The following is a 15,211-nucleotide window of genomic DNA, read 5'->3' on the forward strand; positions in this document are numbered from 1 at the left end:
AGACATTCAAATTGCTTAAAGGATTCTATATGATTAATTCAGATGATATTTTTGAGATCAGAACTGGTGGTGGGAGAACTAGGGGACACCCATGGAAGCTGGGCAAGAGCGTGGTTAGCAGGGGTGTTAGAGCTGGGTTCTTTACTTTTAGAGTGGTAAATGAGCGGAATAAGCTGCCAGAGTCTGTTGTGGGTGCTATGACAGTGAACGAGTTCAAGGCAAGGTATGATAGATACTGTGAGAATGTTGAACAGTTGTGTGAACATGATGTTTAGGGCCTCCCTCGATGAGTCTAAGGACTCCTGGAGTAGCCCGTAGTAATAATAATAATAATAATCACTATGGAAAAGCCACCCGAAACTTCCACATACCTGACATGATAAACAAACTGCCATTCGATGACAGAAACCTAGGGATCTACAGAGAGCTGAAACAGATGCTATATAAATATTATAGTGAAGCAGAAAATTAGAGGGAAATAACTCAAACACCATTACAAGAAAAAACACACATGCCATATCCAAATCCACCCACCCTTGTAAAAAAGTTAAACCATGCTCAAGCAGTGGTAGTCTGTGGTCGCATATACTAGCTTCTACATGTTAACTGGAAAAAAGCCCTTGTGTAGAGGCTTAAGTGCAGTGAGGACATTATGTTGGAGGTTTAATGGATTTTTTACAACACTCCAAATGAATTAAATTAGAATTTAATACTTCCTATATTTCGTCCTGGTCACTAGGACATCTACGGGTATTACAAAAACAATTAATGTAACATGCACACAAAAACTTACAATACTAAGCCCAACTACGTGGGTGACACTAAAGTCCTATCTAGGTGGAGCGCCCTCTAACGGCGGTAGTAGGTGGCCTGGAATGTAAGGTGGGACCTCTGGTGATGAGTGTTTCCCAAATCTTCGGAAGCTTAAAGCAACCGTATTTGTTATGATTTGGTTGGTTTCTGAGAGCTGCTGCTGCTGCTTCTAAGAAAAGTCTCTCTTTCTTGAATTTGCTGTGGTGGAGCATGGTGGTTTTCTTCCATGATACTCTGTGGGTGGTGTCCAAAACATGGTCAGCCAATCCTGAATGGCCATGGTTGTGTTTAACGATGTACGACTTGTGTTCCTCCAGGCGGATGGATGCTGATCTGCCTGTCTGTCCAAAGTACGCAAGCTTATAGGAACAGGGTACTTTGTAAACTCCAGGAAGAGAGAGAGGAGGGAGCTGATCTTTTGTAGAACGGATAAGGGTAGCAAGTTTGCGGTAGGGCTTATATGCTGTCTGTAGGTTATACTTTTTTAGTATCTTGGCTATTTTTTCCAAAGTGCCTCGGATGTAGGGTATGGTGATGGCATTTTTAAAATCTTGTTGACGAGAGGGACGGGGAATGGGGGAGGAATTGATTATTTTTTTGATGCTGTGTTCGCTGTAGCCATTGGAGAGGAAAGTTCTGTGTATGTGGTTAAGCTCAGTAGTGAGGGCGGTTCCACTGGAACAAAGATTGTGGGCTCTCTTGGTAAGGGTTTTAATGATGCCATATTGTTGTGAGGGGTGGTGGTGGGAGAGTTTGTGAATGTATCTGCCTATGTGTGTGGGTTTTCTGTATACAGTGAAGCCAAGTGTATCATTAGGCAGGCACGTGACTAAGGTGTCTTGGAAGGGTAAACAATTGTTCTTTTCCATAGTAAACTGGATTCTTGGATGTAGGCTATTGAGATGACCGAGGAAGGTGTCTAACGTGTCTGGGCCATGAGGCCAAATGGAGAACACATCATCTACATATCTTAGCCAGATAGAAGGTTTGAGTGGGGCTGAGTCTATGGCTCATTTTTCGAAATCTTCCATATAGAAATTGGCAAGGGGGGGTGAGAGGGGGGAACCCATGGCGGTTCCTTCTATCTGCTTGTAGGTTTTGTTATTCCAAGAGAAATACCCAGAGTTGATGGCGAAGGAAAAGAGATCTAAGATGTCAGAGGAGAAAACGTTTTCTAAGAGAGATAAAGTGTCAGTTAAGGGAATATTGGTAAACAAAGAGGAGATATCAAAGCTTACTAATATGTCTGTATTGTTCAAGGTTAAATTTTCTGTGAGGGCTTTAAAGTGGGTTGAGTTTTTTATATAGGAAGCTGAATTTCCGGTGAGGGGGGGACATAGAGTTGGCCAGGTGTTTAGACAGTCTGTAACAAGGTGCATTGGTGGCATCTACTATAGGTCTGAGTGGGGAATTGGGTTTTTGGATTTTTGGTAAACCGTATATTCGGGGGGGGAGACGGGAGCGGAAAGGTTTAAGTTTTTTCGTGACGTCAGGGGGCCAGGAGGTTACTTTTTTAAGTAAGATTTTTAATTTCTTAACTTGTGTTTTTGTGGGGTTGTGTTCTAGCGGGATGTAGGTAGCATGATCGCGGAGGATAATGTTCATTGTCACACAATCTTTGTTCCAGTGGAACCGCCCTCACTAATGAGCTTAACCACATACACAGAACTTTCCTCTCCAATGGCTACAGCGAACACAGTATCAAAAAAATAATCAATTCCTCCCCCATTCCCCGTCCCTCTCTTCAACAAGATTTTAAAAATGCCATCACCATACCCTACATCCGAGGCACTATTGACAACAAAAAAATAAACTGTAAATATAATTTGTAAATTAAAATGAACTGCAGATTGAAATATAAATGAAATGACAAAATGCGGAAAAGAATTACGTGTATATTTATATAACATTATTCCACATCCAATATTGTTAATATGAAAAATATCTGTCTTAATACATGAAATGAATGATTGTAAATATGTATGGGAAAAAATGTAAAATACATCATTAGTATTATTATTTACACACATTTAAATAAGATATTTAGTTAACATTAAGTACTGAATATTTGTAGCGAACAAAAATGTAATACTAACACTTCAATCGTATATTTGTAAATAACATAAATGTGAAGATGATAATAAACTTTGTCAAAAAAAAATAAACAAAAAAAATTATTAAGACAAACCTCCATGGAGTCAGGGACTCATCGAGGGAGGCTACATACTACATGCACCAGCTATCATACTTATTCTTGAATTCATTCACACTGCTTGCACTCACAACATCCAATGGCAATCCATTCCAATCACGCATCACCCTGTGAGAGAAAAATCTAGCCCTCGCACCCTTCTTGGTGGCTTTCATTCTCAGCTTCCAAGAATGCCCTCTCATTCTTTCCCCACCCTCCATAAATTGAAAAATTCCATCAGTTGAAATCCTGTATGATCCTTTCAGAATTTTGTAATTCTCAATCATATCACCCCTCTTTCTCCTGTTTGCTAGTGTCTGCAAGTCTACAAATTCTCAATCTGTCTTCATAATCAGTATTCCACAATCTTGATATAATTTTTAACACTCTCCACTTTATCAGAATCACAATGGAAACCAGTAGACCAGACCTGTGCACAGTAGTCCAAGTGAGGTCTTATCTTATCAATACCTTGTAAAGAGGCAAAACGACATCTTTATCTTTACATGTGAACATTCGTTTCAGCATTGCAATTATCTTTTGAATTGTATTTGCAATCTTTGCTACATGGCCCCTGAACTTCAACTTACTATCTACTGACACTACCTAGCCTCATCAGTTTATTCTAGCATAATCCCATCAATATAACGTGACATTGGATATCTAATCATATCAAAGTGAATGATTTTCATTTACTGACATTGAACTGACATCCATTTTTCCTTGCCCACAATTCTAGCCTATTCAAGTCATCCTACAAGTACTGCATATCAGCAGTATTCCTAATTACCTTACATATCTTTGCATCATCAGCAAATAGTTGTATGTTGCTTGTCAAATTCCTCCCAGTATTAATTAATGTCATTAATGTATAGATTTAATAACAGTGGACCAAGCACTGATCCTTGTAGTATACTGATTACCTTAAATCTTGCAGGCTCACATCTGCCATATACCACTTTTTGATATTTGTTAGTCAGCCATCCTCCTATCCACACTAATATTCTATAATCCAAACCCATATTCTCCAATTTATGTAACAGTCTATCATGCTGTATTCTGTCAAAAGCCTTAGCAAAATCCAAAAGTACCATGGTGTATTCATTCCCCTTGTCTAGTTCAATGGTAACATTGTTATGGAATGTGAGCAAGTTGCTAAAATATGACCTTCCATTAGTAAACCCATGTTGCTCATTGCAAAGTAGAGATTCACTGTCAACCCATTTCTGAATATGAGCCCTAACCAATTTTTCCAAAATCTTCACCGCCAGTCCTGAGATGATAATAATTGGTCGATAGCTGGATATATCAGTCTTTACACCACCCTTGTGCAATGGAATTACCATACATTCTTTCCATTCCTGTGGAATCATTTCTATTCTGAGACTCATATTAAATAGCCTGGTCAAAGGAATAGCCAGTTTAGCTGAACATTCTTTTAGCACATGTGCTGATATCCCATCAGTCCCTATTGCTGAATTCTTATTCAGTTTGTGCAGGAGCTCTAATGCCTCATCCTCATACACCTGAGTTTCTTCATCCAGGGATGAGGTAGTGGTGAGCTCAATGTTGCATTCACAAGGTTGATAGCTTTTAACAAAATGGGTACTCATTAGTTGAACAACCTCCTGCATCTGTTACCCTCACACCATCTGCATTTAGAAGTTATTCTTTCATATTCATTCTTTCTTTTACTTGCAGCATATCGATAGAATTCTTGTGGGTTGTCTTTAGCACACAGAGCCAGATTATTTTCATACTCAGACTTTGCTTTTCGTACAACAGTCATGACTATTCTAGCCTGCTGCTTATAAGTTTTATAATGGACATCATCCTTATGCACATGGTATTTCTTCCACATCATCCTTTTCTTTCAAATCTCTTGCTTAATAAGATTACACATCCGTTTGACTCCTACCTTATGTATTCTTCGAACTCTTGGGACACATTCTGATATCGCATCATTTAAGTATTGTTTAAATGCTTCCCATGCACTCTCAATATTCATCCCATCCAGCAACCATTCTCATTCCACTGAACTCAGTATACTCCCCAGTTGGTTATAATTTCCTGGTTTGTAGTTCAGCATGTAACCTTTTCTGAATTGAATATTCATAAACTTAATCACTTCTCAAGTCAGTACCGCATGATCACCTATGGAGGCACTTATCAAAAATATTTATGATAAATAGCTTTTACGATTTAGTTATTATTCCCCCTGTCCCCCAAATGCTTTTAACAAACTGTAAAGTTTTACATAACTTGCATTAATGGTAGATGTAAGTGAACAGGTCAAGATAACAGCCTCACTTTTGTTTGTTTTTTTGGTTTAAAAGGAATGGTTTACAAAGTGGTTAGCATATCTTCTCTCTAATCAAGGCTGCAGATTTATAAACATCCTGCCATGGTCATTGATGTTTATCATCTTCTTTATGGAGATTTGCATTTCATTGTCTGGAGTGAGAACACTGTCCCACTCAGGTCCAGCCCAAGGTATTTTTGCACCCCAAGCATGGAGCCTTTGGGGTGCCTTTTAAAGGTTAGAGATTTAATATTTTTGAATCAATCTGCGCCCCCAATAGTTTGCTACCTGAAGCAATGCTTGGTTCGCTTGTATGGTGCCGGCCCTGGTCCCACTTATTGATGACTTTGTGGCTTGTAGCAGGGGTGCTTAAAGATCAAAGCTGTATAACTGGGGAGAGACCTCTACATACATGGCCTTTTAAGGAATGTGAAAAACTGACCAGGGCTGATTGTCCAATACTCACCTTCTTGTGGTGCATCCTCTTAGGTATCAGTAGTTCTTAGTTCATTCATTGTATCTTGATACTGAAAGAACGAGGATTGGCTGGCTATTTGTAATTTAGCTGGCCAAATTGTATTCTTGTTGGCTTAAACCATGATGCAAAATGATGGTATGTGACAGAATTTCATGCTAGTTAAACAAGGGTTCCTGTTTTCATCAGAGAACCAGAGTGAACAGAGACAAGTCAGCCACTGGAACAAATCCCAAACTGACCATCAGCAGAGTTCACATTTCAAGAGTTTAAGAATGAAAGGATCAATATAAGAAGCATTGATGAAAAAGAAATGCAACTAGCAGGAGAATAATTAAATAACTCCTACTATATCAGTATAATAGATAATACCAAAACAGAGATAAAAATAGGTCTTTCTAAGCAACAAATGCAAGATGTTATATTTGGGCAATAACAATCATAGAAAAGGAGTAGCTATAATATTCAACACCAGATATGGGGATAATCTTCTTAAGTGGCATGCAGTATCACATAAAGTGATGTGGGCAGATATCAGAATGGAGAACTGGACAATGAGACTTATTTGTGCCTGTGGTCTCACAAAAGGTTCTACTAAAGAAGATGTGGAGAAATTTTTTAAAGTATTAGGGAAGGCAGTTGATAAAAATAAAAAGTTAGTCCTTCTTGGAGATCTAAACAGGAGAGTAGGAAGTGATTACGAGATATATAGAAATGTTTTGAGAAAATTTGGAGAAAGAGAAAAAGCTAATAATAGTAGTAAGTACCTGCAAGATTTCTGCTCAGAATATGGACTAGTTATTACTAACAAAATGTTTCATCATAAAAATCTGCACAGATTCATTTGGAGGGAAGATCCGAGACATGGTTGAAAGCAATGTTTCCTCACTTGTTCAGGATGCAAAAGTATACAGAGGATTTGAAATTGGCAATGTCACCATTTAGTGTTGAGCAGGATAGAAATTGAATTTCATATTGAAAAGAAGGATGTTTAAGAAAGTTTTAAAATGAATCAGAGTTGAACTTCAAGAAAAAAAAAATAGTTTGAGAACACAACCTAAGCCTTGGTGATTCAGAATCAAACTCCTGAAGAAAACATTGATTGATTCAGCCAAAGAGAAATGTTGCAAATTTGTCTAGAAAAATCAGAACTCGATGATGAGCTGAGGAAGTTTAAGAGGCATTCAAGGAAAAGGAGAATGCATATCAAACGTTCCTGTCAAGTAAATGAGCTTGTGCTTCGATAGAATACAGAGAAAAATGTAAGAGCTTGTGTTAGAGGCTTGATAGAGTGAAATAGTGCTAAGAAAAGATTAAAAATATTATTTAAATTTTCCACTATTTTTTATTTCAGTCACTGAGACATTATCAGGGATTACAGGTCTCACTGTAAAGGCAACACTAAACTAAGCAAAACATATGGATGAAAGACTAGAGGCCTAACTAGTTGGGTGTCCTCTGTCACACCTGTTGGAGGCCTAGGATGTAAATTGGGATCTCGTAGTATTAGTGTTTCCCATAATTTGGGAAGTTTCATGCAACCATATTTATTTAGATATGGTTGATTTTTGAGTGCAGCTGCAGATTCCAAAGGGTCTTTCTCTTCTAAATTTACTGTGATGGAACATGGTGGTCTTTTTCTAATTGATCCTGTGAACCGTGTCTAAATCATGATCCACAAGACCCGATTGACCATAGTCATGACTACAGATATATTTTCATGTTCTTCCAAGTGGATGTTGGCTGATCTTCCTGTCTGTCCATAGTAAGTCAACTTTCAAGTTGGCAAGAACACAAAAAATACATGTGAAGTCATGACTATTGTCAGTCAGGCCTTGTGGACCATGTAATGAAAAAATAAGCAAGTTGGGTTAGTGAACAAGGGAAGTATGATTATTATGGGTGATTTTAATTATGTTAGTATAGATTGGAATGGAATAGCATTTGGGAATAAGGAAAATGAATTTCTTCAAATTATAGGCTGATCTTTATATCTGTGGTTGTAATTTAGGTATTGGAGAGATTGGATACAAAAGTAGATTGATGATAGTGGTAATCTTTGTGCATGTCAGCATGGGCTTGCTAAAGGGACGTCATGTTTTACACTTGCTTATGTATTGTAACAAAGTGTATTTGACAAGGGAGATGCATATAAATTGGTATATTTAGATTTTGCAAAGGCTTTTGATAGATTGTCACACCACAAGTTGGTCACTAAACTGAAGCAGATGGGATTAGATGATAGATCAGTGAATTGGATAGGTGAATGGCCATCAGATAAGCATCAGTAAGTTGTGTGTGTGTGTGGGGAACATTGTCTCAAAAGAAGAAAGTCACTAGTAGTGTGTTGCAGGGATTAGTTTTGGGACTATTGTTATTTAATTTGCATATTAATGATATTGGGATAGATTTAATGGGTGTTATACAACTGTTTGCAGAAGATGCAAAAGTGGGGAAAGGGATGAAGACTCAATCAGATCAAGCATTACAGTGGACTTGAATAGATTGTGTGAGTGGGCAACAGTATGGAACTGTCAATTCAGTATTGCAAAGTGTAAGGTTCTAAAATTTGGTAGGCAACAACAGATTGTAAAGTATACACTTGGTTAGAAAATTTTAGTTGAGATAAAGTTGAGATAAGAGACTTTGATGTGGTGGTGGACAAGGATCTGAAGTTCAGAGGTCACGTTGCACAAGTTGTGAAGACTGCATTAGATTATGGCAATGATGCAGAGGGCCTTAACTTGTAGCAATAAAGAGGTTCTGGTTCTATTGTATGAGGCCTTGTTCAGGTCTCATATAGATTATTGCGTAGATTTGGTCCACTGGTTTTCATGATGATGTGAATATGTTGGAAAGGGTCGAGAGAAGACTACCTAATGCATGACTGGTCTTTGGGGACAGATTGAGGGAATGCAGTTTGCAAAGTTTTCTGAATAGAAGGAAGAGAGGAGATATGATTGAGACATTTAAGTTGGTAAAGCAGTTAATGTGAAAGAAATTTTTCATAGAATGAAAGAAGAGGGATAAACCAAGGGAATATACCCAGAAGATGTATAAGGAGGGTATGAGCAGGGGCATGAGGAGCAGGTTCTTTGTATGGAGAGCAGTTGGTGAATGGAATGTGTTGCCTGACATTGTGGTGAATACATTGACTTTCAAGCATGGTTTGGTAGGCTTTGTGTGTGTAACAGTGTTTGTGTCCCATGATGAGTCTTTTGACTCCATGGAGGTCCGGTGTTAGTAATAATAAAAATATGTACTTTCCCTCCTAGAGTATATGTCAGGAATTTGATGATGATCATGTGGCTTGAAAAAGTTTCATGTTTTGTTTATATAGCAGAGTTTCTAATTTGTTAAAAAAAATAAATTAAAACAAATGCAAACTTATTTTTTAAAAAAATGAAAAATCCTTATGCATCTACCCACAGCACTAATATTGTATAGATTTATATGGATGGAAGTAGCATAAACGTTTTTTTAAAAAAAAAAATTCAAAAAGTGCATAAATATGGAAAACACTAATTTTAAGTTCAATTTTTGCAAATTGAATTAACAAATTTTCTTAAATTTAATCAAAATATGTTTGGTCACTATTATGATATAAATGCTTTTCTACCTCAGTGTTGTAATAGGTAGTATCATTTTACAGGTTAAAACCAGTGGTGGAAAAGAATCTTAGTGAAATATTTGTTTTAGAAAAAGAACTGGCTTCATATATGACAAAAGGAATTAGTGCAGTTGATCCACAGATACTTGCCGAATCTCGGTAGGTATTGTTAATATATTTATTATTCACTTTTCAATTTTAATTAAAATTTTTGTTGCTTCAAATCAGTAAATATGTAATAAATGTTATTCTGTTTTGAATAATTTTTAAGTCTTGAAAATTCCCATATATAAGAGTAATTGAATCCTTTCACTGACATACAAAAGTAATAGAGAGATTTTATTTGAATGTCAGTGAAATATTAAAAAACAGAATATAGTTTGAAACTGCCACTTTATTTTTGTAAACTATTGTTCAGTATGAGCAATAGATTTTGGGTTTCTTTGAGCAATAGTCTCCACTGCATATCACCTTTTTTTGTAACCATCATATTTCGGTTATTTTATTATTATTATTATTCAGGCCTCCATGGAGTCAAGAGACTCATCATGGGAGGTCTTTCTTAGGAAACACAAAGTCTATCATACCACTCTTTGAATTCATTGACTGGTCTTGCTCTCTCACCACTCTCTCAGGTATTGCATTCCACGGTTCATTCACCCTCCATGCAAAGAAACCAATCCTCACCCTCTTTCTCACAGCTTCCTTTCATAACTTCCGGGGATGGTCTCTTGTCTTCACTCCTTCTTGCCATTCCACCAAGCAAAAGAACTCCCCAATGTCCACCCTGTGACTGCTTCTCAACAGTTAAAGTCTCAATCATATCCTATTGCCGGCCTGGTTGGCCAAGTGGTTAGCATATCCGCTCTCCAGCCAAAAGGCTGTGGGTTTGAATCCCGCCATGGGCATGGATGTTTGTGATTGTCTGTGAAAGCACTAGTGGTGGTAAATAGCGTTGGTGTTAGATGATGAAGGTTGGTGGAGTAGTGAGACGAATAGTTGTAGAGTTGTTGCCCTTCCTCAATGAGTCTTTGGACTCCCTGGAGGTGTGATATAATAATAATAATCACCTCTCCTTCTTCTATCCACCAAACTCTGCAGTCCACATTCACTCAGCCGATCCTCATAACTGATATTGTACAGTCCTGAAACCATCTTTGTTATCTGCTTCTGTACCCTTTCCACAGTTAATTTATCCCCTTCAAATCCTGGAGACCAAATTTGAGAACAATAGTTCAAGTGTGGTCTGATCAGGGTCTGACAACGGAATGATAACTCTTTTATCTCTACAGGTCAGTGTCCTTCTCAGTATTGCAGCAATCCTCTGGGTTATCTTCACCACCTTTGCAATATGCTCCCTGAATTTCAGTTTTTCTATCAATCATCCCCAGATCTCTTGTCCCTACTTCCTCCAGTACAACTCCTCCAATTCAGTATGCAGCCTCCCATCGATGGATCCCAAACTTCAAGACTTTACATTTTGCTGCATTAAACCGACACTCGCGTTCATTTGCCTATCTGTCTAGTTTATTTAAATCCTCTTGCAGGGCTGCCACATCTGCACTATTACTGATAACCCTTCCCAGCTTCACATCATCTGCAAACAACTAAATAATCCCCTTTACATTATTAAAACACTTAAGGAATTGAACAACGTAGTTACGGATATAAATTAAATTAAACTTTAATAAATATTTTCCGATATTTCGGCAATGTCACATTGCCATCTTCTAAAGGAACTTACAAAAAGGCACGTGCACGTAGGCACTACAAACACAGTAACTGGGAATGAAGAGCTGAGGCTATTGTTCTCCTAAAAGTCCTGATGGTGCCCTCTAGCGGGCTAAGTAGGTGTTCTTGGCCGTTGGGCTGAAGGTCTGCTGATGTAAGCCTCCCAAATTTGGGGCAGTCGCATACAACCAAATTTGTTGGGGTTTGGAGAATTTCTTAGCGCTGAGGCTGATTCCATAAATAGTCTTTCATATTTGTATTTGCTACGGTGTATTACTGTAGCTTTCTTCCACCGTATTCTGTGGCGTGTATCCAGAGCGTGGTCCGCAAGACCAGAATGGCTATACTTGTGAAACCGGATGTAGTCCTTGTGTTCAGAAATTCTGATATTCGCTGTCCTGCCTGTTTGGCCAAAGTAAGACAGATAGATATTTTCCGATATTTCGGCAATGTCACATTGCCGAAATATCGGAAAATATTTATTAAAGTTTAATTTAATTTATATCCTTAACTACGTTGTTCAATTCCTTAAGTGTTTTAATAATGCATAACCAACGTATAAGCTTGTCTACGAGAATCCCCTTTACAATCCTTTGACAATGTCATTAATATAAAGGTTGAACAATACAGGTCCCAGTAATGAGCCCTGTGGGAACCCCACTTGTAACCTTCTGCTTCCTTGATATTGCCCCACCATACACAACTCTCCGATACCTATCAGACAGCCAATCCTGAAATCCAGTTGACTAACCCGACATTTAAACCCATGTACTGCAACTTAAATATCAGCTTATCATGTGGCACCCCTGTCAAATGCCTTTGCAAAATCCAAAAAAATGGCAGTATATGCCTTTCCCTAATCAACTGCTCTTGTCACTTTATTATATTATATTATTTTATTTTATTTTATTTTATTATTATATTATTACTACTTACTTATTATTACTTTATTATATTTTAAGAACCATTTTTTTTCACCTTTGCTTTGATCCATTCACTTTCAAAATGGATACCCTTGAGATATATTTCTTGTTGATGAAATAACAAGAAATCTGCTAGAGCAAGTCGTAGTTATGAGGAAGATATTCCACAATTTCATATTTGATAATTGTTTAAGTTGCTGTACTCTTGTGCAACCTCACATTGCAACATTGCAAAAGCACTGGCTACTGCTAAGTTTAGGCATGATTGTTGTTTCATCTTTCTCAAGGTCTGCTTTCTGCTCACATAGATAATCATTTTCATCCACTTTGTAATCAGTCTTTAATATCAACTTTGCCGTTGCTCTTTGTTATTCGTTCCCATTAACATACAGTTCATAACATTATTCGTTCTCATTAACGTATAGTACTCGCACCCCTTGAGGGTAAATGTCAGGAATTTGTTGATGATCTACGGTTGCTTCACCATAAAATCCTTGACAATGAATTTCACTGACTCTCACATAAAATTTTTTTTATTACAGATCACACACACAACTTCAGTTATACATCATCATAGACTGAAGTGTAGCAGAATGAAGAAATAAAACAATGCTAGACATGCTTCAAGGCCGCTCATACCTTAAGTACTATATGTGTATGTGCATTGTGTGCAGGCATAGGCATTGCTTACAGAATGCTCACCTTGAGTAACTTCAAAATCATTTCAGTTACAGTAATGAAAAACTTATGATAAATGTATTCATTTCAGACAAGCCTGAAATTCATTTCAGGCTGACCTCCAGTGAAAAAATAAAATAAAATAAAAATATGAAAAATAAATGAAATAAAATAACTACGTGAAAGCTATATTCTGTTTATGACAACATGAGAGGAAATTTTTTTTCTTCTCCACATAGATTATTACATATTACTACAGCAAAAGCGATGCCCTGATTTAACATGAGGATTGTTATATTAGATTTAAGATCGTGGATTACTTAGTCCTATTTATAATTAACTCTTAGGGAGAAAGCTTATGTGGGTAGAATATATGCTTTCCATATCTTGGGATTTTTAGACCATCATTATTGTTAACAACATAAACAACAGATGCTTTTGCAGTCAATTCTAAAGTATTCAGGGCATGATCGGAAAGGCCAGCTTGACTATAGTTATTAAATTTAATGTGTCGTTTATGTTCCTTTTTTCTGATAGGAATCGTGCGTCCTGTTTCCTCTACATAGGGTAAATTACAGGTGCACTGAATACGCTATACTCCAGGGTGGGCCAGCAGAGGAAGTGGATCCTCGGATAAGTTGAGTAAGTTCTTTAATTTTACAGGAAGTTTAAAGGTGGCTTTAAGATGTATTTCTGTAATATTCTGTTTATTTTGTCTAATATCCCTGTAACGTATGGAATGGTTACAGTTTTATTGTAGTCTAATTTATTTTTGTTTTTAAGTGAGGTCTTGTGAAGAATTTTGTCCAACAAAATTCTTCACAGTGTTGATCTTAAATCTAATATAACAATCCTCATGTTAAATCAGGACATCACTTTTGCTATAATAATATGTAATAATCTATGTGAAGAAAAAAAAATTCCCTTGATGTTGTCATAAACAGAATATAGCTTTGATGTAGTTATTTTATTTCATTTCATTTATTTATTTTATTTTTTCACTAGAGGTCAGGCCAGTAGAATAACCATTGATCAAATCATTGTCTCTTTAGCATACTATGTGAAATGTAATATAGCTTATCTCTGTGTGTGTGTATATATATATATATATATGTGTGTGTGTATACTCCAGATGATGACCTTAATATGAAGGTTGAAACTTCGGGGAATTAAAAATTTAAAATAGTTATTTCTAACACGGTTGTAGTCTCCATAATTTGTCTGAAATGAATGATCACAGTGTAACACTTAAGTAAAGGATTATGATAAATGTAAATATCGCATTAAATTATTAAATGATATATAATAATAAAGATAACTTCCATATATCAAATAAACTGTATCTGATATCTTTTTTGGCAGAAGAAAATGCAATTATAGGAATACCACATTTGATAAAATTGGTATTATTACAACAGAGAAAGGGGGGGGGGGAACATCTTGTAGTTATTTAGGTTCTTCTGAATAACTACAAGATGTTATATCATCATCAAACTGGAGGGGGGGGAAAAAACGTTTATTTATTGAGATTTTATTCTTGGAATGGAGTAAACTAATTTTGTAATATTTAACATTACAGCAAATGTACCTGCTTACTCCCTGCACTACACTTTTCTTTTATTAGCATACATATTGCCTTTTAAGAAGTGCATAGAACTGACTAGAGTTTCTGTTAATGTCCAGTCCTCACCTTCTCATGATGCACTTTCTTAGTATTGTATCACCTAAATACTTAACAAATGAGAATTGACCAAAAATTTGGGATTTAGCCAAACAAGTACAAACTGTATTTTGTACTTGTTTAGTAGATGACCAAAAAAAAAAAAAAAAAAGATGAAATTTTGTTCTAACTGGAATATTGACTGGTCAAACAAGTCATCAGGGAAACTTTTCAGGGATCTAATCAGTAAACAAAGGGTAACAAGTGCAGTAAGAAAGGCAAAAGCAGAGTATAAAATGAAATAAGCAGTGCAGGCCAAAGATGATTCCAAACAGTTCCTTCAATATACTGCAAGTAAAAGAAAGAATGTTTATGGCAGAATGATTTTAATGAATGCCGATAGTAGGAAGATAACTGAATCAGTCAAAATAGTAGAATTACTAAGTGAACACTTTGCAAGAGTATATCATCCATGTGGAGATATTGCAGAACTGAGGTAAATAAAATGGAGATGCATAGCATATTACAGTACATTAATGTGAATGTAGCTGTGGGATTAGATGGTATACCAGCTCAGGTTTTGCATGAGGCTGCTAGGGAATTGTCAGTGCCCTTGACCACATTGTTTAATCTAAGTCTCAGCTCTGGTTAGTTCCGAGAGGGTGGAAAGAGGGGAAAATAATTCCATTGCATAAAGGAGGCTCTAAGACTGATGTAGTAAATTACCAACTGATCAACATTTCGGGAGTTGTTGTCAAGATACTGGAGAAGTTGGTCGAACAAAATACAAGAATAGATAGATGGTGATGGAATACTGTATGGGGAAAG

General features: G+C 36.7%; 1 protein-coding gene across 1 annotated transcript in view; it reads left to right on the forward strand.

Moving 5' to 3' along the window:
* LOC150109990 (telomerase-binding protein EST1A-like) overlaps nucleotides 1-15,211 on the forward strand; it is a 478,068-nt gene that overhangs the window by 51,804 nt on the left and 411,053 nt on the right. The window contains exon 3 of the mRNA XM_090390470.1: nucleotides 9,434-9,550. Coding sequence (XP_090246596.1) covers nucleotides 9,434-9,550 — 117 coding nt within the window. The remainder of the gene's footprint in view (nucleotides 1-9,433; nucleotides 9,551-15,211) is intronic.

Source organism: Typopeltis vanoorti, chromosome 1 (genome assembly GCF_054136105.1).
Source record: "Typopeltis vanoorti isolate ZY-2024b chromosome 1, IOZ_Tvanoo_1.0, whole genome shotgun sequence".
In the NCBI taxonomy this organism is placed as follows: Eukaryota; Metazoa; Arthropoda; class Arachnida; order Uropygi; family Thelyphonidae; genus Typopeltis; species Typopeltis vanoorti.